Consider the following 24,182-nt stretch of genomic DNA (forward strand, 5'->3'; position numbering starts at 1 on the left):
CACAGAGTATGAGAACAAGGTGCCAGGATATATGTAGAGTTGAGTACAATGAAAACATTTAAAAGACATCTGGATGGGTACATGAAAAGGAAGGGCTTAGAGGGATATGGGCCGAATGCTCACAAATGGGACAAGATTAATTTAGGATATCTGGTCAGCACAGGCAAGTTGGACCAAAAGGTCTGTTTCCATGCTGTACAGCTCTATGACTCTAAGTAAATCAGCTTTGGAAGAGCAAGTAATGAGAAAGAATTCAGTTGAACAGGGTGCAGATTCACTGAAAATTAGATAATTTTTAAATAGCATGATTCTGCAGAAAATATGAAACGAACCAAATGAAAATGCAATCTGGTTCCCTCTTGTGAAACTACTCACAAAAGCCTGATCGATGTCCTTCCGGATGTCCATTACTATTTGAGTGTTGTCACTGTTAGCTAATATAGCATCCAAAGAATAACGATGTATGGACTCAAGCAGTCTTGCAGGGTGGCCTAAACGCAAAATCTGTGTTTTAAATTGCGCTAGACGTTCAACAAGGTTGTCAACAGCAACATTTGAGGGAGCACAGCACAGCACCTGCCGGGAGGAGGGGAGTTTTTAAAGTTAATTGATAAGGCACCATTCAACATCCAGGTTAATAAAACAATCAAAATTAGACATGTTGAGCTATCACGTATCATAACACTCACAAATGTATGGTCTATTGCTTGGCATATTTTTATAATATAATGCCTTGGTCAGATATAGCGTAATAATACTGAGGCACAGGATATCTGATCGCTATTTCTAGCTCCATTGTAGTGTGTCCCTGGGATATTTAGGGAAGCACATTTCAAACTGCTAATTTTAAAGTTGGGGAATGTACTGAACTCCTGAATTTCAATAAGATACTGTATTTCCAATCCGGGTCTAATTTAGAACTAAATCACCAGTAAACTACAACTTAAAGCCTTTTTTCTAAAAAAAAAGGGAAAATTTAAATTATTTATCACCCTATTCTTCTTGATTGGCTTTAATTCCCACGTGATTTTTTTCCTTCAATTAGAAATTTTATTATAAAAGTCAGGTTCCAAATCATGCTAGCTCTTGATTTTCCCTTCCCCTGGCAAAAAATACTTCTACAAAAGAAAGCAAATACAATTAGTCAGGCAGTTTACAAATACCACCAAGCTTTATTTCTCAGTGAAATGCCAGAAGGCTGGCGAATGAAACTCAGTTAATTTCATCAGCCTTACTCTCAAATTTCTTCACGCAGGAGGTAAATAATTAAGATCCTCCGACTAATCTCATTAGGTCTGAATTCAACACAGAAATCAGGGTACAGACTCTCAGCGCCGTTACAAGAGCTCTTGTGCCACGGTGGAATTGTCATTAGCTCTAGAAGGGAGTTGGTTAGCCATGCAGAGTAATTCCAAAAGCAGAGTTTCAATTCCCACATCAGCTGAGGTTACCATGAAGGTCCTGATTTTCCATCTGCACCCATCAACTGAGGTGTGGTGACCCTCAGGTTAAACTCACTGCAGTCGTCTCTCTAAGATACTTCTGTATATCCATTACTGCTTAGAGAGCAGTCCCATGGTCCTCTGAGATTATGCTGTATTTCTGGGCCAGAAGACCTAGGTTCAAGCCTCAGCTGCCCAAGACGCGTGTCATAACATTACCAGACACAGTGATTAATGTTTATCAGCAATTTGAATTCCACTTTTGAGCAAAAACAACTTTCTTCAAATTGAGAGACAGCCAGAGGAGTAAACCATGATGGAACAGATGCATTCGGAGCATTTTACACTTAAAATCTCTGTTATACAGAAAGGTGAACAAAATAAACTAAATTTCACCAGCTTTTTCTGATCATCATAACTGTAAGCACAGTTCCAAAAGTGGTTCAAAAGCTTTTGATATTTTTCCATTGCTATGTGGTGTCATTCTGCTAAAATGCTTTCACACGTTTACCTCATCAAGATATTTTTAATGAACCCTTTCAAACAGGTTATGACATGCCTCTGAAGCAGGTGGGACTTGAACCAGAGCTTTCTGCCTAGAGGTAGGAACACTACCACTCTACCACAGAAGCCAATGTTCAGCAACATACAAAATGGCAATCAATTTCTCTCAGTAAATGGAACCATTAGAATAATAATAAGTCATCACAAACTAATAACAGATTAATTTCACGGTTGGATTTTGTAATGAGAAATAATGGTAAGGCCATGGGGTGCTCCCTTTTACTATGGAATTACTGTGACAGCAGGTTTAGGTCAGTAGACATGCATAGTGAAAACACAGAAATTCAGCAGCTGTCCCAATTATCCGGAAGTTATACCGTAAACATATATCACGTCTAGAGTTGGCAACTTCATTTAGCATGTGCATTGTTTAAATTTTATTCATTTTGCTGGTTTTGACCCTTATTTGCTGTTAGAATTCTTCAACCTAATTGATTGAAGACGAATACCCCAGCTTTTCTGTTTATTTCATATTTTCAGCATCCACAGTATTTTGCTTTTGGATTTTTTTCAACATGGCTTGCGCTTGCACATATCCCCTACAGAGGGTGCAGTGACCAATACCAGCGTATTGAAGCTCAAAAGCTCAAGGAAATTTAAATGGCTCAGAATCTGCATTGAGAATAATAGTAAGGGCATGAGCGCTCACCTTTATGAGGAATAAATTGGAAAACTTCCAATGCAGTGCCTAGTGAGCTCCATTCTTTCAATGTTGGCAGCGAACATTCAGGCCACTGCATAACACAACAAGCTGAAGTAAAATCATCTTAAATAATCCCACTTCACTCAACTTCTTCTATCCACGCCTTCCCTGTCGACTTGAATCAATCTGCCTGGCAACTGAACTAAAGACCAGACTAATGGGTAAGGAAGTAGAAAAGATTGATGTCTGATCACAGATAGATGCAATAGTAAAGAAGGCGTTTGGTATGCTCGAGTTTATTGGTCAGAGCATTGAGTAAAGGAGTTGTGAGGTCATGGAGGGGTTGTACGAGGAATTGCAACGTTCAAAAAGTGGCTGAACCACTCAATTCTGCTGTCTTTGCTATAAGGGAGGTTGTTGTGAAACTTGAAAGGGTTCAGAAAAGATTTACAAGGATGTTGCACAATTGGAGAGTTTGTGCTATCGGGACAGGGTGAATAGACTGGGGCTATTTTCACTGCAGTACTGGAGACTGAGGGGTGACCTTACAAAGGTTTATAAAATCATAAGGGGCAAGGGGAGGTTGAATAGACAAGATCTTTTTCCTGGGGTGGGGGAGTCCAAAACTAGAGGACACAGGTTTAAGGTGAGAGGGGAAAGAATTCAAAAGGGGACCAAGGGGCAACTTTTTCACTGAGAGGGTGGTGCACGTATGGAATGAGCTGCTAGAAGTAGTGGTGGAGACGGGTACAAATATAACATTTAACAGGCATCTGGATGGGTATATGAGTTGGAATGATATAGAGGGATATGGGCCAAATGTTGCCAAATGGGACAAGATTTATTTAGGACATCTGGTCAGCATAAGTTGGACCAAAGGGAATATTTTCATGCTGAACAGCTTTATGACTCAATGACTAATTACAAATAAGCACACTAAGTCATTATGATTTAGAATATACTACTTTATGTTATGGTGGAACTGAATGTACACAAAAAAAGAACAAAAGGTTACAGGCCTGCAAGTTGAGAGTATGGAAATAATCAATTTGTACTTTAGCGAGCTGCTCAATAATTATTCACTAAAATAACTTCGTAATTGCACGATTCAAAACTGTCTCATTTGAGCACCAGTAATGGAGCTAGGTCAAAGGAATCATCATCCTATTGATGCATCATTTCAATTTACCCTTATTTCCTTTAATGTCTCAAATTTGATGGTGTATCCAAGTTCATTTTAAAAAGCAAACAGTGAAATCTTCAGCAAAAAATGGGCCATTCAACCCATTACATCAATGTTGCCTCTCAGCAATCCACTTAGTGTAATCCATTTCCATTTCTACACACCTCTCTAACTTTTTAAAATATTTATCTGCTTAGCTTTTAAGAATCTGTTACACTTCTTCCTTGATCTTAAATTTGGTTTTCAAATAACATTTAAAAAGTGCTCTGAATGATTTAGAGCTGCACTTTTATCCTGTGTAACATATTATCAACCATTGGCTCACCTTCAGACCTTGTTTTATAGCCTGTAGAATTATTTCCACAATTGTAGTTGTCTTTCCAGTACCAGGAGGCCCATGGATAATTGCAAATTCTTTCTGCGAGAGTGCAAAATGTATTGCTTCTCTTTGAGAGTCATCCAGACAGGGGTTGTACAGTTCTGGGATTTCTAAAGAATAACAAACCAGGAACAGACACTTCTTAAAGGAAATAAATCACATTAACACTGTAGTTGCTATGTATGTATACCACAAAGCACAAACACAACTAAAACTACCCTTCTTATTAAAGGTCGTAGCATTTCAGTCCATACTGAAGTAAACATTTTACAGATAAACAATTACTTATTTCAAAGTTTGTCTTGTTTAGCTATTTTGGTAAGCATGAGCTTAACAAAAAAAATTATAATATATATGTCATTTTCCTACAGAAAATAGGTTACCAATGTTTCTCCATTGAAAAACAAAACTGTCACAGTCGTCAAAGTCAACACATATCTTATAGCTTCTCAACGTCACTATTTTATAAAGTTACAATGGAATCAATTCTTCACTTTCAAATAGCAGAATGATGAACAAATATGTGCAAGAAATTGATCTTACTTGGATCTTCTGAGGGAGAGCTTGGCTCAGAATTGCCAAACAGGACACTGATGAGCATAGAAGCAGGTCCAGCATGATACTGGCTCAAGGCCTTTAAAGCACTGAAACAAATAATAAATGAACAAAAAAAATCCTGAGTGCACCTTTGATGAAATCAGAGATTTTTATACACAAGTCTGAAGCATGAAATAAAAACACTAATGAGTAAGTTTTATAGGGCTAACGATTTATAGGGTGCAATACAGAGAAGGATCACTTTGTAAGAAAAGGATGTTCATGATTCACAATAATATACTTTTCACTGCTATTGAAAGAAGAAACAGACAACGTAACACTAAATGGGAAAAAATACTGCACAAAAGAACAGGTTCTAAGAGTAGGAGAACTACAATGATCAAGAAAGGAAGCCAAATTGCAAAGCAAGAGGCTACGTGAAAAGAAACTTGCAAGGGATATCAAAATTAACATTGACAGCAGTGGTATTATAAACCAAAGTAAGGAAATAGTGGGCATTAACTACTTTCAAAGTACTTTGGATCAGTGTTTACAGTGGAGAACTAGGAACAGATGCCTGGCATTTACAGGATATTATTACTGAAGCAGGGAAACAGATTCACCAAGTTCAAAAAAAGCAACAAAGAAAATTAAGATACGAAAGAATGAAAACTCTCCATGGCCAGAAAATTCTCATACCATGTTTAACATAAGTAGACGGGAACAGTGCCTCAACTATGAACTTCCAAACATCTTTTGACTCAAGTGCCATTCTTTTAGATTGAAAAATGTCATGTCATTTAAGAGAACAGTGAATCAGAGAAACCAGCGAATTACAAACTAATTTTCTTTTACTTCTTTAAGGATTTCACTGACATCAGATTCATTCAAAGCCCATTCCTAGTTGCCTTCCAGAAGGCGATGATGAGCTGCCACTTGTACCACTGCAATAGCTTTGGAGGTGTACACATGGCACTGTTATGGAAGGAGATCCTGGATCTTGGCCTCAGCAATTACGAAAGAATAGTCATATAGTTCCAAGTCAGAACATTGTGTAACTTGATAGGAATTTGGCAAAGTGGTATCCCAATAGAGTTGCTACCCTTATCCTTCTAGATGGTAATCGTCATGAGTTTGAAAGGTTGTTGGAGCCACAGCAAGTTCCAGCAGTTACCCTTTAAGTTGTACACTCTGTGACCAGTAGACCTTTCATGGACAAATTGAATGTTTAAGGTGGTGGGTCAGGTGCCAATGAAGTAGGCATTTTATCCTGCACATTTTGTCTTGCTACTTGGCTGTTGTTGGATGCAAAAATTAGATAAGTATAGTATTCCAACACATCCTGACTCTCGAACTGTAGATGATGGAAGGATCTGGGGAATCAATACGTGATTATTCATCACGAAATCTCAAGCCTTTGACCTGGTCTTATATCAACAGCTTGTCCAATTCAGTTTTTATTCAGTAGTAACCATTAGGACATTGTGATAGTAATGGCATCGAACGTCAAGTTGAGTTGGTTAGATTCTCCCTAGTTATAGACGATCGTTCATATAAGTGCTAGGCAATGTCAACCTAACATCAATTATCACGAAATTAATGGAGCCTATAATTACGGATACAGCAAATGAACAGTTTTTAAATTTTCAGACAAGCAGAGGGGCCTAGCATGGATTTGCAAAGGGCAGATCATAACTGATTAACCTGACTGAATGTTTCCAAAAAGTAGATCATTTTAAATGAAGATCCAGAATGATTTTAATATACCTCACTTGTGAAAATTTGCTAAAATTGAAACTCAAAGAATGGAGGTAATACTATGGACCTGTTAAGGCAATTGCAATTAGCCAGATCCCAATTACAGGATATTAGGCTCAAGAACAGCTTCTTCCCCACTGTTATCAGACTTTTGAGCGGACCTCTAAATGTTAATGTTGATCTTTCTCTGCACCTTCTTAGCAGCTGTAACATTGTATCCTGCACTCTGCTTGGTTACTCTTATGCACTTGCACAGTACGATCTGCCTGTAGAGCACTCAAGACAACACTTTTCACTGTACTTCAGTATATGTGACAATAATAAATCTAAACATTAGGAGGTACATGGAACTCAATCAAAGATCAATTGTGATCCACTTGTTTGGTGGAACAAGCATGAAGGCCTAGTGCTGTTCCTGTCTCTCTCTGAAATCAGAATACAGATCAGAATTTTCTGCAGGCAGTTAAATCTCATTGCATTAATATAGAGATGTTCTGCGGCCTCTACATGCATGCCCAAATAAATTGCTATAAAAGCTGTTACTGATTTCCATTTCTCCAAGCTTGTATGGAGAATGAAGGTTATATGCTTATTGAATCCAACGAGGAAAATATAATATAGTGTAAATGATCTTAGCACTGCATCAATCGTTGAATTAACAAATATCCAACTTCAATCCTCTTGTAAAAATAAAAACACATCAATGCATTCACCTCTTAAGACAAAAAAAATGCTTACCCTGTCAGTCTTTTGTACGTTACATCATTAGCCAGTTTCAAGAGTTTATAGGAAGAGTTACTGTCGAAGTTTAACTGGTCACTGGGTTCATTGAAAGCTACAGTGATTGAGTTTTGTGTGATGCGCATCACAATGCCTGATGCAAGCTGGTTCAATGGAGTGGAGCCTTGGCTGTCATACAGACCTACAATATCCCCTAAACAACAGCAACAGAGAAAATTAATGGATTTTCTTCACCCTTACAAAGGCATTATGATTTCTACACTAAAGAAATGTCATGCTAGTAGATGTATGTCAAATGGACAGCAGATGCTCAAGAAAGTGGCTTGACAACACTACCTTCTCAAGGATACTTTTAAAATATCATCAACTGCTGGTTATGCCAGTGATGCTCACATCACAATTAAGAACTAACAAAGACAAGGGGACACTGTGAGCACCACAGACGTAAGTACACGTCAACCTCTGAAGCCCTCAAAAGTTGTTCCAAAAATAAATGGAGACAATGTACACACAGAGTATAAACAGTGTATATCTGTTGTGGATGACTGTCATTTTGAAATGTGGGAGAGTGCAGATTTTTATTAATGTCACATTGGTTTATTTAATAAGCAATTGTGTAAACATACCTTTAATCACAATGAAATGGTTTTGAGAGCCATCAAAAAATCAGTGTCTTCAGCAACCAAAATGTTTATCAAATTCATTAAGTCATTTTAGAGGGGCCATTATTGGGAGAATCCCACACTGTATCAGAATTAGCAATTTCAGCTTCAGAATTAGTCCTCCACAACAAATTCCCTGTCTATCCACTGAATTGGATATTATGCAGTTTGAAAAATCCTATGACAATTTGTCTATTGTGATTTGTGCTAACAGTATTCAGTAACTTGATGAAAACACAAAAAACATCAAGTGGTTGGTGTTTTCAATCTTGTGAAGATTTTTTGGTCACCATCAACTACTGTTCTATGTGATTTGAACCTGATCCTCGAATGGCTTATGAAAATTGACATTACAAAAGATGGAGTACCACTTGGTGTAACTGAAATGTGGGTGCTATTTCTTTGTAGGAATCTCTTGGTCTCATTGGTTATATGGAATCCAAACATGTTCCAGGCCAATAAGCTTCAATCTTCATGTGGGCCACCCAGGCATCTATTCCACAGCTTGTCAAACTATAACTGTGAGCCATTTTCATCCATCCAACAGCTGTCATGGATATTACATCCACTTCACCAACACCTTCCACCCCAACCTTCAGTTCACCTGGGCCATCTCCAGCACATCCCTCACCTTCCTGGACCTCTCAGTCTCCATCTCAGGCAACCAGCTTGTAACTGATGTCCATTTCAAGCCCACTGACTCCCACAGCTACCTAGAATACACCTCCTCCCACCCACCCTCCTGCAAAAATTCCATCCCCTATTCCCAATTCCTCCGCCTCCGCTGCATCTGCTCCCACGACAAGGCATTCCACTCCCGCACATCCCAGATGTCCAAGTTCTTCAAGGACCGCAACTTTCCCCCCACAGTGATCGAGAACACCCTCGACCGCGTCTCCCGTATTTCCAGCAACACGTCCCTCACACCCCGCCCCCGCCACAACCGCCCAAAGAGGATCCCCCTCGTTCTCACACACCACCCCACCAACCTCCGGATACAACGCATCATCCTCCGACACTTCCGCCATTTACAATCCGACCCCACCACCCAAGACATTTTTCCATCCCCACCCCTGTCGGCTTTCCGGAGAGACCACTCTCTCCGTGACTCCCTTGTTCGCTCCACACTGCCCTCCAACCCCGCCACACCCGGCACCTTCCCCTGCAACCGCAGGAAATGCTACACTTGCCCCCACACGTCCCCCCTCACCCCTATCCCAGGCCCCAAGATGACATTCCACATTAAGCAGAGGTTCACCTGCACATCTGCTAATGTGGTATACTGCATCCACTGTACCTAGTGCGGCTTCCTCTACATTGGGGAAACCAAGCGGAGGCTTGGAGACCGCTTTGCAGAACACCTCCGCTCAGTTCGCAACAAACTACTGCACCTCCCAGTCGCAAACCATTTCCACTCCCCCTCCCATTCTTCAGATGACATGTCCATCATGGGCCTCTTGCAGTGCCACAATGATGCCACCCGAAGGTTGCAGGAACAGCAACTCATATTCCGCCCGGGAACCCTGCAGCCTAATGGTATCAATGTGGACTTCACCAGTTTCAAAATCTCCCCTTCCCCAACTGCATCCCTAAACCAGCCCAGCTCTTCCCCTCCACCCACTGCATCCCAAAACCAGTCCAACCTGTCTCCGCCTCCCTAACCTGTTCTTCCTCTCACCCATCCCTTCCTCTCACCCCAAGCCGCACCCCCATCGACCTACTAACCTCATCCTACCTCCTTGACCTGTCCGTCTTCCCTGGACTGACCTATCCCCTCCCTACCTCCCCACCCTATACTCTCTCCACCTATCTTCTTTTCTCTCCATCTTCGGTCCGCCTCCCCCTCTCTCCCTATTTATTCCAGAACCCTCACCCCCATCCCCCTCTCTGATGAAGGGTCTGGGCCCGAAACGTCAGCTTTTATGCTCCTGAGATGCTGCTTGGCCTGCTGTGTTCATCCAGCCTCACATTTTGTTGTCTTGGATTCTCCAGCATCTGCAGTTCCCATTATCTCATGGATATTACTCTGCCCTTTTGAGGTAGTGGGCTGGAAATCTATTCTAAGAGTTGCTGCAAAAGTTAAAGATTTTAAAAAAGTATGCAGAATGCCGCAATTTATCTGGCTTTATCAGGTTGACGGAAGCATAGACCATGTTTCTCTACTCTAGGAGAATGTTATTTTTACAGATTAAGGGACCCTATCTACAGATAAACAATTATGAGCCATTCACATACAACTCTACTAGTTCTAAAACTCTAAGTTCCATAACCTTCCACTTCAGGAAGGCATATAAATGGAAAACAAAATGGGTGGCATGGTCAGAAGGAAAAATTGAAAAGGGTGTTCAGTGGTTCCTGTTCACAGGGCTCACTGCGATGATTCTTAAGCTGATCAGAACACTACTTCTCAACCTTCCTTTTCAAAATGCTTTCACTTGCTTGCAGGAGGCATAGAAAGACAGATTCATACCTCATGACTTATTAATTAAAAGCTACAGCCTACAGAAAGATAGATTAAGCCTGAAGAAAACCAGCTTAAATGACTTTTACCTCAGAGAACAGATGCAGCTCCTGAGCTTGTAGGGATCTGATGGCTTTTTACTATCTTGTCCACAACTCAAACTGCTCAGCTACCTGGGAACTAATCACATCGTTGCTGGCAAACAGAAAGCCTTTGCCACCGTTAACTGGTCACCAGTCCATAAACCAATCAGCTACTGGCTGAATTTCCACTTGTTCCCTTGCCTTAGCTCTAGCCCATCTGCAAATCATCTACTTCAGCATGTATCAGGAGCTGTCAGGTTAGATGAGTATCAGGTTACTTGCTTTCAAATACTGCAGCAATCCCTCACCAATCCTTGGTTTATAAAATTGCACTTTTCCCATTTTAGTCCACAATTGAAAGTACTAAAAATGAAAAGACACAGTCTTTACAAGATTCACAAAAGTCTCGGCAAGAAACTTGATTTTCAGCATGGTTCAATGGTTTCAAATTACCATGCGTTTTAATTTCATTCCATCCGCCAGGTAACCTTGTATTATTGTAATAAGACTTGGCCTCTCACATAATGTGGCTTTTGATGAACTGTTTTCAAATCTTCCCACGTCAAAATCATAAACAATCCATTTTGCTGATAACTCCAAGAATACTTACGGGTCTTACTGGTGCCTGATGTGGAATCTTTGCAAAGTGGTTATTTTGGAGAAGTTGTTTTAGTCATCTCTGGACAACCTTAGTCTTTTATTGCACCCCACATACTTCAACCAATAAATCAGTTACACCAACTAACTAGTTGTTTGCCATTTTTGCCAGGCTCCGGGTTTGATTTGGCTCATTCAAGTTTGCAGACATGAAATGTATTTCTGGTGATACTAAAACGTTGCTCGTGATATTTGAGCAACTATGGCACTGTTATATGTTGAGTTAGCAAATGTTAAGATTTTGAGCTTGAATCTAGTTTCATATTTCATTCATTTTCTTGGAAAATTCATTTGTTTCCATTGTTTCATGCGCATATTATACGTTGCCATGTCTTAACTTCCACAGCACCTTCACATCACCTGCTCAATTCTTTGCATCTAGTTCTAAGTTAAATTAAACCTACATTTGCGAGGCATAGAAGCTGATGTTAGCTACGAATTTGGATATATTTTGTTGTGGCTGAAAAGTAGGGATCAACACCGAGTACAGGCAAAAGCACAATTTTAAGGGCCATAATGGTGGAGTCCTTTTACGCACTAGGTCAACCCGTATGCTATGATCTACAGTAGCTAAAATAAGTGCTATTATAATCTAAAACATTCCCTGTGGCCAACAAAGAACTACAACATTTCAATTTGCTTTTACAGCAGGCTTTCACAACTGCCTGACCCAAGAAGAAAGTGCCAGTTGATTCAAAACATTTTGAACTGCTGTTTCTAGTCCTCTCTCTTGCACAGTGTACATTCATAGGTTCAACCTCCATTCTGCCGAGACCCTGATCACAATGTCACAGGAAGGAAACTAAGTAGCGTGCTGTTATCTCTCTCTCTCCATGAGAAAAGGAAGGGGCAGAAATATGATATTGTGGCAACTTGTTAACAAAGAGAATAGCAACGACTCCCTGGGCTTGCCGCAATTCCATGACTGAAAGAAATAAAAGCTTATTCAGTAAAGGCGCACATTAATATGGTTTGAAAGAAGTTACCAGGGGCTGTATGAATTAGAAGCCAGTGGCAGGCTTAACTATTTACCTAAGTGTGAAACCTGAAAAATATGACCATAGTCTGTACATGTGAATCTCCCAGCCTTGAAGTCGCAGAGACGAGATTAATAACACTGGAATTCAATTACTGTGGTATTCTACATGATACACTTTCATTGCAATCAATGGAATTGCATTATCAAATAAATGAAACATACCAGTGCTAAAGTTATTGCTGGGTAGCGCTGCATTGGCCTCACGCTTTCTCGGTTCAAAGCTAACAAGAAAGCATCCATACAGTCCTGTTCTCTGGCTTGATACTTGCAGTTTCAGCAGACAGACACCTCGCCGCTGGAGTTCTTGAACAGAAATGTTTTCTTGCCAAGTCCTTAGAACAACCACATAATGACAATGCCATTAATCAGTCAACAAAAGCACCTTGCATTTGTATTACTCTTAAAGTAGTAAAATGTTCCAGACTGCTTCACACAAATTATTGAAGCACAGAAATGTATGGGTATCAAAATCAACGTAAAAGTTTTGCAATTATATTTGGAAAAAAAACTGACAGTCAGAATGATTGGGTTTCCAATTCAAGGTTTTAATGGAAATAGATGAGAACTTTGCAGATGCCATAACCACAATATTCCAAACTTCTCTCCATTGGGAACTGTCCCTTGCATTGAAAAACTGTACACATCTATTGCCATTTAGGAAAAGGAAACCAGGAAATTAGTGACTGTACATTTAAAGACAGCGTGACTTATGACCTTCATAAGGTCTCTGCCAGGTGGCCAAAGCTGAAGCTCATAGAATTGAAGTTAAATGATTGATCTTAATTGGAGATTGGATGTGTGACAAATTACACAGAACTGAGATAATGGGCAGGTACTCCAATTAACAGAACACATCTACAGAAGTAAGGCAAGGATCTGTGTTTGAGCCTTAACTATTCACTGCGTGCATTAATGACTTAAATAATAGAATAGAAAATTACATACCCAATTTTTCTGAAGACACAATGATAAATAGCATTGAGACCAGTGTAGGTGCAAATATGAAATTACAAAAGATATGACAGGTTAAGCGAACAGTCAAATTTCAAAGTTGGCAGTGTGAGATCACCCAGCCTCAGCCAATAAAAAGGATTCTTTCTAAATGGGGTAAGCTCAAAACAGCAGAGATTCAAAGATCAGCGATAATGGGAACTAGATGCTGGAGAATCCATGACAACAAAGTGTGGAGCTGGATGAACACAGCAGGCCAAGTAGCATCTTAGGAGCACAAAAGCTGACGTTTCGGGAGTCTAGGCCCGAAACGTCAGCTTCTGTGCTCCTAAGATGCTGTTTGGCCAGAGTTTCAAAGATATTTGGCGATCCCAGTACATAAATCATTCATGAACAATATAGAAAGTCATCAAAAAAATAGAATGCTTGAATTCTAGAGGACTAGAATATCATGGAAATTATATAAATTTATAACATGGAGAACATTCAGTCGGCTGAGTGAGCTTTTTTATTCACTCATGGAATGTGGGCATCACTGTTGGGTCAGCATTCCTTCTCTCATCACCCTTGAGAATCACAGAATCTCTACAATGTGGAAGCAAGCTTTTTGGCCCACTGAGTCCACACCAACTCTCCAAACAGCATCCCATCCAGAAACGTCCCCCTAACCTATTCTTGTAACACTGCATTTCCCATGCTAATCCACCCCACCTGCACATCCTTGAACACAATGGGTAATCTAGCATAGCCAATCCACCTAACATGCACATCTGTGGACTGTGGGTGGAAACCACAGTACCCATAGGAAACGGACATAGACACGAGGAGAACGTGCTGGCGAGCTGCCTTCTTGAATCACTGCAGACCGACCCACAATGCTGGAGGGAGGGATTTTCAGCATATTGACCCAGCGACAAACAGTGGTAGATTTCCAAGTCAGGATACAGTCTGGCTTAGAGGGGAATTTGCAGGTGGAGGTGTTCCCACGTATCTGCTGCACCTGTCCTTCTAGATAAATGTGGTCATGGGTTTGAAGATACTGAGCCACTCAGCCTCATACTACTCTCTGTAGTTTTTTAGTTTACGATCTGTTAAGTACATATCTGAGCATCATTTAAACATCATGATCATTTCTCCTTTTCCAATGTTCAAGGATTGGTCACAAAGCAGTACATGAAGGTTACAGAATGTTCTGGCTGCACCTCACTTGAAGCACTGAATACAGTTCTGGCCACCATGGCTTAACACATATTGGCCTTACAGTATAAAATAGATATTTTTATTCAAACTGTTCAGATGTATTATGGCACATACCTCTGAAGCAGATGGAACATGAACCTGAGCCTTCTAATCCAGAGTTAGGGACACTACCACTATACCATAAAGTGCTCCCAGGGTATGCAGCATTAGATTTAACACACCACCACTTAGGACTCCACTTGATAAATAACAAGGAAAGATTATACAAACTAGGTAGTAATTCCTAGAAAATAAGATTAAGCAGTGACTTAATTGCAGCTTTCAAGAAAAAAACAAAGAAGATTCATTTTAAATCAAAGAATAATAGGTTTCTGTTAACCAGTGTGCTACAAGGTTGGGTACAGTACTTGTGATTTGGGAGATAGGAAGTTAGCAGTTGGTGTTTCTGAAGTGTTGTGGCGGCAGTGGCAGCAGTATCCATGGTCCCTTTAAAAGATGATGCGTTTGTTTTCTCTGCTTAGAGATGTAAAATATTCATCTGTGTGCAGCTGCTTGAAAGTTTGCAAGTATGCAAGAGAGTGCCAATGAAACATTTGTATCAAAAGGCCGTACAACTAGGAGGGCAAGCAGCAGTTTTAAGCAAGACAAAAAGGTTTCAAATTTAGACAAATAATTTCAACCAAGCACATAGACACCAAAAACTACTTAGATTTAAACCTGATGGTTTTGACAATATAGGATCAATCCTATTGTAATACACTGAAATGTCATCAAGGGTATTAAAAGCCGGGGGCAGTTGGACAAAGACAGGACAGCTGACTGTCATCTGTCAGGGTTAACAGCCATCAGCTCTCGAGAGCATCCCTAACTCTCACAGACTTCTCTTTTCTTAGAGACAGCATCATTTGAATTTCCTGACAGAAGAATTGGAGAAGGCTTTCCTTACAGAATAGTCGATGCAGAAGTCACCAAACATCCGGAAGACACGTAACACTGCTATAATTTCAAGAACTAAATTCTATTTTTATAAGTGGGACTTGTATTTATTGGAACCATGTGCTATTAGAATCTTTTTATTTGGGAATAGCTAGTAGCTAGAAGTGATTTATTTGGTTTGTTAATAGTTTAGTTAATTTTTCACATAGAATTAGATAAATAAATTGTTACTTGTTGATTGTAAAGTGAGGGTCGGGTTTATTTTATTTAATCACTATAAGTTTTTGAAAGGCAGGTTACACCATTTTTCACACCCCTTTTACAGATTATGGGGCAAGGTGCTCCGGGGTTAATTCTCGAGGGGTGGCAGGGTGGTCAACTTTCACTTTATAACAAGTGGTATGTAGGGATATATGATCAGTTACAATCTTATTGCATGATCGAAGTCTAAATGGCTTTCTCCTGTTCCTGCGTGTTTATGAAAACAGAATATAGATCTGAATTTATTGCTGATAGATTAAGTCAGTGTAATAGTGTAGGGATCTTCTGCAATCTTGACACGCTTGCCTAAACCTATCACCACAGAATCAGTAATTCAGTTTCATTCTGCCAATTCCATATGCAGCGCAAGTGCCAACCAAATCTAATGAAGATAAAGTGGGCCGTTCATCTCCAGCATAAGTGAACCCAGCGCATACTTCTTATGTATTTAGCAGATTTCTTTAACTTATTCTCATTTGAAACAGATATATTAAAAGTGTTCACCTCTTTTAAGGCAATACACAGTTAAAAGGTAAAGTAAATAATGTTTGTTATTTCAGTGTTTTAGATGGAGTTTGGTTGCAGGTCTTACTGAGATGTCTTTCAGGTTAAAGGGCTAAATTACATATTTCTCTTCCAACGCAGCTAAGGAAGGAAATGTCAGATCTTAAGTCTTAGGCAGCTGAAGGCTGCAGTGATTAACATCAGAGATGTGCAGTTTGCCAGAATTTAACAGGCTCAGAGGCCTCAGAAGGTTATAAGCTAGAGTAGAGCAATTGGAAAACAACACTGAATATGTAAAAAGCAAAATATCACAGATGCTGGATATCTGAGATAAAAAGAGAAAATGCTGGAGAAACTCAGCAGGCCTGGCAGCATCTTTGAATATTTCATAGCTGAGTGGTGCTGCACATGGATTACCAATGTGGAACAGCAAACATAAGGCTGAGGGGTGAACAAAATATTCAATGAGTTAGGATATGAGTGAGAGAACGTTAGAAGAACTGTAAATCACACCGCATGCCTCTGAACAATTTGTACAACTTTAGTCTGACTAGAATTCCTCTGTTGTAAGGAACGATTTCAATTCCAAACTGGATCTCGGCTGTTTAAGATTGGAATCCCTTGTTGCATAATAATAGGCACTCAGCCCAATTTTCAAATGAAAATGTATGGATTTTTGTTGAGTGCAAACTCTTATGACTTTCCAAGTGTCAGTTATCTGTGATCTGTTTTCCATTTCATAGCCACTTATTTTAAGACTTCTGGAGACTGCAGTGTCAGTTTCATTTTATGGAAAGCATTCCATCAAATAGTACAGCCCAGGGGAACACACAACAAACTGTTCATTACTGATGTTTCCATGAATTTCCATGAACAATAACCCCTGTTCCCCAAACATTTGACACCATAAACTTTCATCTTCAATGGCCATATATTTAAACAAATCAACAGAACACCAACGGAATCCCCAATATCTGGACTGACAGCAGAAGCGGTAATGCAAAGATTAGGATGGACAGCACTCCCCAATATCCAACTCAAACCATCTATGCAGATGACACCTTCATGATTATCAAACACACAAGACTAGAAGAAACACAATGACACAAAAACAACATCCTCACCAGAATAAAATTCACAAGAGAACAACCGACTATCCTTCCTGGACACGACAGTGGAACATAAGAATCTATTCTATGATTCTAATGTATGAACAACAGAGAACTCCAGACAGATGAGTGGACACAGAAAGACAATACATACAGACCAGATACTTAGTTACACCAGCAACCACAAAGGGAGCTGCATCAGGACATTATTCAAACGAGCCATAACACATTGCGGCAATCCGTTCCCACGCAAAGTAGAATGGGGGCATTTTTACGGAGTTTTTAAAAGGAATGGGTACCCAAAAAGCACAATCTCCCGTTATCTCCGCAACAGACCACAGCAAGAAAACACAACGTGGCCAGACACACTCGTGTCCCTAATAGACGGTAGGGTGACATCAGAGATTACCACAAGACTACTCAGACCTCTAGGTATCAGGGTAGCCCACAAAACAACAGTCATCCTGCGACAGCTACTGACAAATGTAAAAGACCCCATACCCACAACTAATAAAATATACAAAATACCATGCAAGAACTGTGAGAAACATTACATACGCCAAACTGGAAGAAAACTGGCAAAAAGCATTCATAAACACCAACTAGCCACCAAAAGACTTGACCAATTCTCACTGGTCTCAATATACGAGGACAATGAAGGACACAAATTCAAATGAGAAAACACGCCCACAATACCACAAGCCAAAAAGAGACATGCCAGAGGATTCCTGGAGCCCCTGCATTCCAACCGGAACTCCGTCAACACACACAAGGAGCTGGACCTAATATACAAACCACTGAAGAACAGAACCGGAAGTGATACCAATCACCCCAGCAATCCAAGGCATACAAATGAAAACTGGGACAGAACACCAATGCTTCACTCTGGGCACACTGCTGATGTTACTTCGCAGGGTGACAAAATGTCTGTAATCAAATGTAAACCTGTTCAGCAAACAAGTCTGTAACCTCATCATAAGCCTGCGACCAGGCTGATTGAAAGCAGTCCCATTACAAAGTCAGATTAATATTTATTATATTCATCAAGTTATGTGTACACGTACTGCCATCGTATAAAATCTCCTGCAAGTTATAATCAGGCCAGAATCAATATTAAGTTTTCTACAGATAATAAACTCATGAATATTCAACAAAGCGGTTTTAACTTAAATTGCAAAGTCTTGGGCCATGGATTTTATTTCCTGTAACACTTCTGCAGATAAAATGAAACTGTTGACCATAAGTTACTCAATTATTGGTTAAATTTATAGACTGGAATTATGGGCCGAAGTATCACATGGTAAAAACACATTATAAGCATTACATGAGAAAATATACCTGGTCTCTTCAATTTCAGCTGCTCTTTCTTCTTGTAACAGCTCGAAAGTTTGAGATACAAAATCCTCCATTTCTGCAACGATACAACAAATAAAACAAGAAAGCAATTAAAATTGTACCTATGACTTCAATTTACTTCTGTGTGAGAAAAATCGTGAACTGTTACTGGAACAACTTGCATTAGAAATCAAAGCGGTAACGTAAAACTTCCAAAAGTGTTTCATGAATAGAAGCAAGGCCAGAACGTCTATGTCATGTCAAAGAAGTAGTGATTAGGAGGTACAGTATGAAAAAGAGCATGGATTAAAATATGAGCTGTCAAAGTTTTTTGAAGGAAGAGAGATGAAGGAGTTAAGAGGGGATTATGAAACATGGGTCCAAGACAACTGAAGTCCCTGTCATCATGAGTAGGGTGAAGAGAGGGGAAACATTGTGTTACCACAGTTCATGTACTAAAGATGACAGAGAAACAGAGAAATAACTGGTCATCCAAAAAAAAAATCACCCAAAACATGATGGCTCTGTTAAACATGCATGAAAAGAGACGAATAGGGGATCAGCACACCTACTTGAGAGGTCATGTGGACAAGTGGAAAGTTTCAGATTATCACAACATTTTACTGGTTTATTAGTGAGCTGCATTCATATTGTTAACATAGCAGTGTATAAGTTAATAGCAATTAGCTCAGTAAAGGGAATCACTCCAGTTAAAAACGGCTCCTCCAAGAAAAATAGGAGACTAGTTAGACCCCATTTGAAGCACAGTGAGCAGATGTGGGCAGGGTATACAACATAGGTTTTTAAGAATGATACATGGACTTCAGCATTAAATTATGAGGAGAAATTGTACAAATTAAGGCTGTTTCCTTCAGAATTTAGATAGTTAAGGGATCAAATCTTCAAGGTATTAATAGGAAAAGATAGAGTCAATACAGATAAACCATTTCCACTGGTTAGAAATTCCAGAGCTATGGACATATTTGCAAGATTAGGGTCAGATCAAACAGCAGTTGTTGCAACATCAGTTGTTAATTTGCAATTTGAGATGGATAATTTTTGTTAAGCAAATGTACAAAGGAATACAAGCCAAAGGCAGGTACATAGAGTTAGGCCACAGACTGACCATGATCTCAATGAATGCAGGAACAAGCTTTAAGAGTTGAATGGCCTGTTCCTGTTCCATTGCTCCTGAGAGGCCATCATCATGTTTTCACAAGCAGTTTGCCTAATGGGCAAAACAAAGGCAATAGGAAGGCAGTCAAAAAATGGTTATATCTTCTGCAATGCTCAATCTTCCGTCATCCATTTTTCACCTGCAGAGAACGTGAAGCCAGTGGTTGAGGACTGATTGGAGAAGGGGCATCTTGCCAACTTTACAGGTGCCCAAGACCCACTTGTTTCCAGTGAAAACCAGCTTTCATGTGTGTTGTTTTCCAGGATACCACATGAGCTATTCATTCGTAACAGACATTACAAAAAAATTTAAGCAGTTGTCATTAACAGACCTACATGTTGACCTGTTCAAGGCATCTGCCCCACAGTGGGAGCCAGAAGACTTCTGGTGAGTTACAGCAAGGCACCACCTGGCAGGAAGTAAATAAGGCTACCCTGGAAGTGGTACAGGTCTCCTGGAGACATATTTAGTTGTACAATATGGCCACGATACCAATTCTACACCCTTCTTCAAAATAACAGACAGTTCTTGGAGGCCTCAGCATATTTTGTGTTATCTTTTCCAGAAAAGATAAATTAATTAGGGCAGGGTGACTGTGCAAGATGCCAAACATATTCTCACAAATCTCACAATTAGGCAGCAGCAAATAACCACCTTCTTCCAAGAGGGACAGTGCCGTTTTGATCTCAGTCAACTTAAAATGACCATCAAGCACTTCCTTGCGGAAATGTGATGGATGCCTGGAAATGATAAGTCTATTATTGGCATTAGCATTTCATACAAATTTCAGATGTTTTAAAGAACAAGCTGTGTTTTGTGTGAAATTCTTGCTTCAGGTACACAAATTGAAGTTGCAAGAAAAGACTGGTCTACTAAATCTTTCAAACATAAATTCATGTCTGTAAAGGAATGTTTTATAAGAATGGATTCACAAAGAAAGAACACCTGCAAATCCAAGAAGCATTTCAGAATTTTTAAAACTGCAGTTTATTGCAATATTATTAGAGGGTCAGTTAGCTCAGTTGGCTGAACAACTGGTTTGCCATGCAGAGTGAAACCAAAAGTGTGGGTTCAATTCCTGCACCAGCTGAAATTACCCTGAAGGACTCGGCTTCTCAAATTCACCCCTCACCTGAGACATGGTGACCATCATGATAAACCACCACCAGTTGTCAGTCTCTAAATGAGATAGCTGCCTTATGCTCAGACAGGTCAAACAGACAAACCATTGTGGTTCGGGGAAGGAATATTTTTCAGGACACTATTCATAAGGTGCAAGTGCCGCTGGCACGGACAGCATTGACTGCCTATCCCTAATTGACTTTGAGAAAGTGTGCGACAGTTTCCCTCCTGAACTGCTCAAATCCACACAGGGAGCAAACTCAACAGAATCAATCGGTTAAGCATTCCAAGTACTTTACCCAGCAACAGTGATGGGACAATTATAAGTACTAAGTCAGCATAATGACAGACTTGGAGGAGTACTTGCTTTTATTATTCTCACACAGAGGTAGATGTCACTGGCTAAAGCAGTACTTTTAGTGTACATTTCTGACTGTCCTTGAGAAGGCAGTGGTAAGCCACCTTCTTGAACCGTAACAAACTGCGTAGTGCTGTAGAAAAGGAGCTCCAGTACTCTAAACATGTGACAGTGAAGACGGTGTGCAAACTGCAGGGGAACTCATAGTCTAATGCACTTAAACTTTTAGGTGCTGATGGATATCTGTTTGTTTGGAGCTCTTGAAGGAGATCCCTGCAAGGGTTTGAACAGTTCAAAAGGGAAACTCTCACATACGTCAAGGCCAATTGGGGTGTATGTAGTAGATTGTACACTGTTAACAATTATGATGGAGACTACAAGTTTTAAACTTTTAAGATGTTTGCGTAGTAAAAGACAAGAAGCTCTATGAACAGCTACTACCTTTTTTAACAACTTATATCATAAATCATAGAACTTGTATTCTGCAGTGGTGAACCGTACAGAGTTACAGTCCCGAAGTGCCTTCTCTCACCCTGATCCAGGCAGACTAATGTGTCCATGACATTCAATGATATTTCTGGAAATCTGTAAACCAAAATCATTATGGCTTGCTCTGAACTTGCCCATCTAAAAGCTCATCATCATGGCACATGAATCACTTGGGTCTTGTATTCAGGGAGAAATGCTGATTAACCCTTCTTTCGGTGATGCAACCAGTGCTGTACAGAATGCTTCACTTCAAGGATGGCTGCACTAGTAACATGAATGTCTAAATCGCAACTACCACACTTCAATTCTCTAACAAGCAAAAGGGGGAAAATGATGACTCCTCCTGCACACTAGCATTCGTGCCCACGATGACTAGTGTTAACAGCAGCTTGGCAACAGGTGGCAACTGTGAAAACAACAATCCAAAATGTCAAAACCAAAAGAACTGCGTATGCCGTAAATTAGAACAAAAACAAAGTTGCTGGAAAAGCTCAGCAGACCTGTGAAGGAGAAAACAGAGTTAACTTTCAGCTCCGTTGACTCTTCCTTAGAACTTATGGTGGCCGGGAAAATATCAGTTTATATGCAGATATCCTGCATATGCACTACACTGCATATAAACTGACGTTTTCCCAGCCACCATCAGTTTCGAGGAAGGGTCACCGGACCTGAAACGTTAACTCTGTTTTCTCCTTCACAGGTGCTGCCAGACCAGCTGAGCTTTTCCAGCAACTTTGTTTATGAATCTAAAATGTCAGCTTCATTCACTGGTCTTTGGTGGAACCAGACTTTCAAGGATTGACCTGTTCAGCCATCAACAGAAGTGCACAGAAAAAGATGCACTCACCGCCACAAACTAAATACATTACTTTCTAAATGTTCACTATTACTCAAATGGATAGGTGCCAACTACAATTCTTTAGACCCTAACTCTACTCTATTGTCAGATTAAATGAACTGTTCAAAACACATTTTTAAATCCAACATTCTCATCACGGAGGTTGTTGAGTTGCTCGCCGAGCTTTTGTTCAGATGTTTCATCATCATGCTAGGCGACATCATCAGTAAAGATGAAGTGATGTTATCCTACTCCGCTTGGAGTTTATACTGTCTCGTCTGTAATGATGAATACTGTTATTTCTGGTTTTGATCTGTATGGGTTTGTATATGGGGTCCAATTCTATATGATTATCGACAACAAGACTCCTAAGACATCTAGGAATCATGGTGGCCCACGTGCCCACAGCCACTCTATGACAAACTCTTACAAGGATTAAAGACCCCATTTCCACAACAAGTAGAGAATACGTGATTTGCAAAATACCATGCAACAACTGCCACAAACATTACACTGGATAGACAGGAAGGAAACTAACCATCAGAATATATAAACATCAACTAGCAGTAAAACGGCACAACAAACTCTCCTTAATATTGGTACATTCAGACAATAAAGGCCATCAACTTAACTGGGAAAAAGTAACCATTTTAGCCCAAGCCAAACATAGACACACACAGGAATTTCTAGAGGCATGGTTCTCCATCCATACTTCAATCAACAAACAGAGACAATTGGACCCTATACAGAAGCCCATAACAGACCAGACAGTATAAATTCCAAGTGGAGTAGAATAACATCGCTTCATTGGAGGCTCCACTGATGATGTTACCTAGCATGGTGACAAAACGTCTGAACAAAAACAAGCCAGCTCGGCGAGCAAGTCAACAACCTCATCCACAACCCGAGATGCAGATCTTCATCAAAACTTTATTCTCAACACTTTTCTATGACTCCTGAGGCAGAAATTGAAAAAGCAGCTGTCTTTACATCTAAATGCAAATCCCTCTTCCAAGTGAAATAATCTGGGCCTTGGTAATCTCTAATAATCAAACCATCCAGGCTTACTGTCAGGCCAACTTCAAACTAAATCACATCACTCCCCCCATTTACCTTAAAATTAGAAACACCATCCCAAAACATGATGTTATAACTTGATATTTGAACAACATTGCTACAACTGTGAGGCAGTGGTGGAAGGTATGAACGTTGGATAGGATGCAAATCAAATCTTGATGGTTGTTGGAACTGCACTCATCTAGCCATGTGGAAAATACCCCATCACACCTACAACTTATGCTGTGTGGATGGTAGCTAGGTTTTAGGAAGTCAGGAGCTGAGTTTCTCCCCACATAATTTCCAGCTGCTGACTCACTCCCAAAACCATTATTTAGTTTGCTTATGTTTTAGATCAATGCTTATCCCATGCAATTCACCAAAGAATAGAATGCTAAGAATTGGTGAGAAAGTAAATTACATTTGCAAATTTTTAAACAGGCCAGTTTAACATAGATTGTTAACGGATGTATGTTTGCTCGCTGAGCTGGAAGGTTCGTTTTCAGACATTTCGTCACCATTCTAAGAACATCATCAGTGAGCCTCCTGTGAAGCACTGGTGTTATGTCCTGTTTCTATTTATGTGTTTAGGGTTCCTTGGGTTGGTGATGTCATTTCCTGTTCTTTTTCTCAGAGGGTGGGAGATTGGCTCCAAATCAATGTGTTTGTTGATGGAATTCCGGTTGGAATGCCATGC

The 24,182-nt window shown here is 40.0% G+C and overlaps 1 protein-coding gene across 2 annotated transcripts in view; it reads right to left on the minus strand.

The window, feature by feature from the left end:
• The window catches only part of ighmbp2 (immunoglobulin mu DNA binding protein 2), a 64,000-nt gene that overhangs the window by 38,478 nt on the left and 1,340 nt on the right, over positions 1-24,182 (minus strand). Inside the window, exons 2-7 of one of the 2 annotated variants that reach the window (XM_048546137.2) lie at positions 18,449-18,521; positions 12,312-12,481; positions 7,245-7,440; positions 4,755-4,855; positions 4,158-4,321; positions 376-576 (exon numbers count right to left, since the gene is read on the minus strand). In XM_048546137.2, the coding sequence (XP_048402094.2) occupies positions 376-576; positions 4,158-4,321; positions 4,755-4,855; positions 7,245-7,440; positions 12,312-12,481; positions 18,449-18,519 (903 nt within the window). In that variant the 5' untranslated portion in view covers positions 18,520-18,521. Of the gene's footprint in view, positions 1-375; positions 577-4,157; positions 4,322-4,754; positions 4,856-7,244; positions 7,441-12,311; positions 12,482-18,448; positions 18,522-24,182 lie in introns of those variants that run through there. The other variant, XM_048546138.2, reaches the window with a different exon arrangement.

Source organism: Stegostoma tigrinum, chromosome 17 (genome assembly GCF_030684315.1).
Source record: "Stegostoma tigrinum isolate sSteTig4 chromosome 17, sSteTig4.hap1, whole genome shotgun sequence".
NCBI classification, from domain to species: domain Eukaryota; kingdom Metazoa; phylum Chordata; class Chondrichthyes; order Orectolobiformes; family Stegostomatidae; genus Stegostoma; species Stegostoma tigrinum.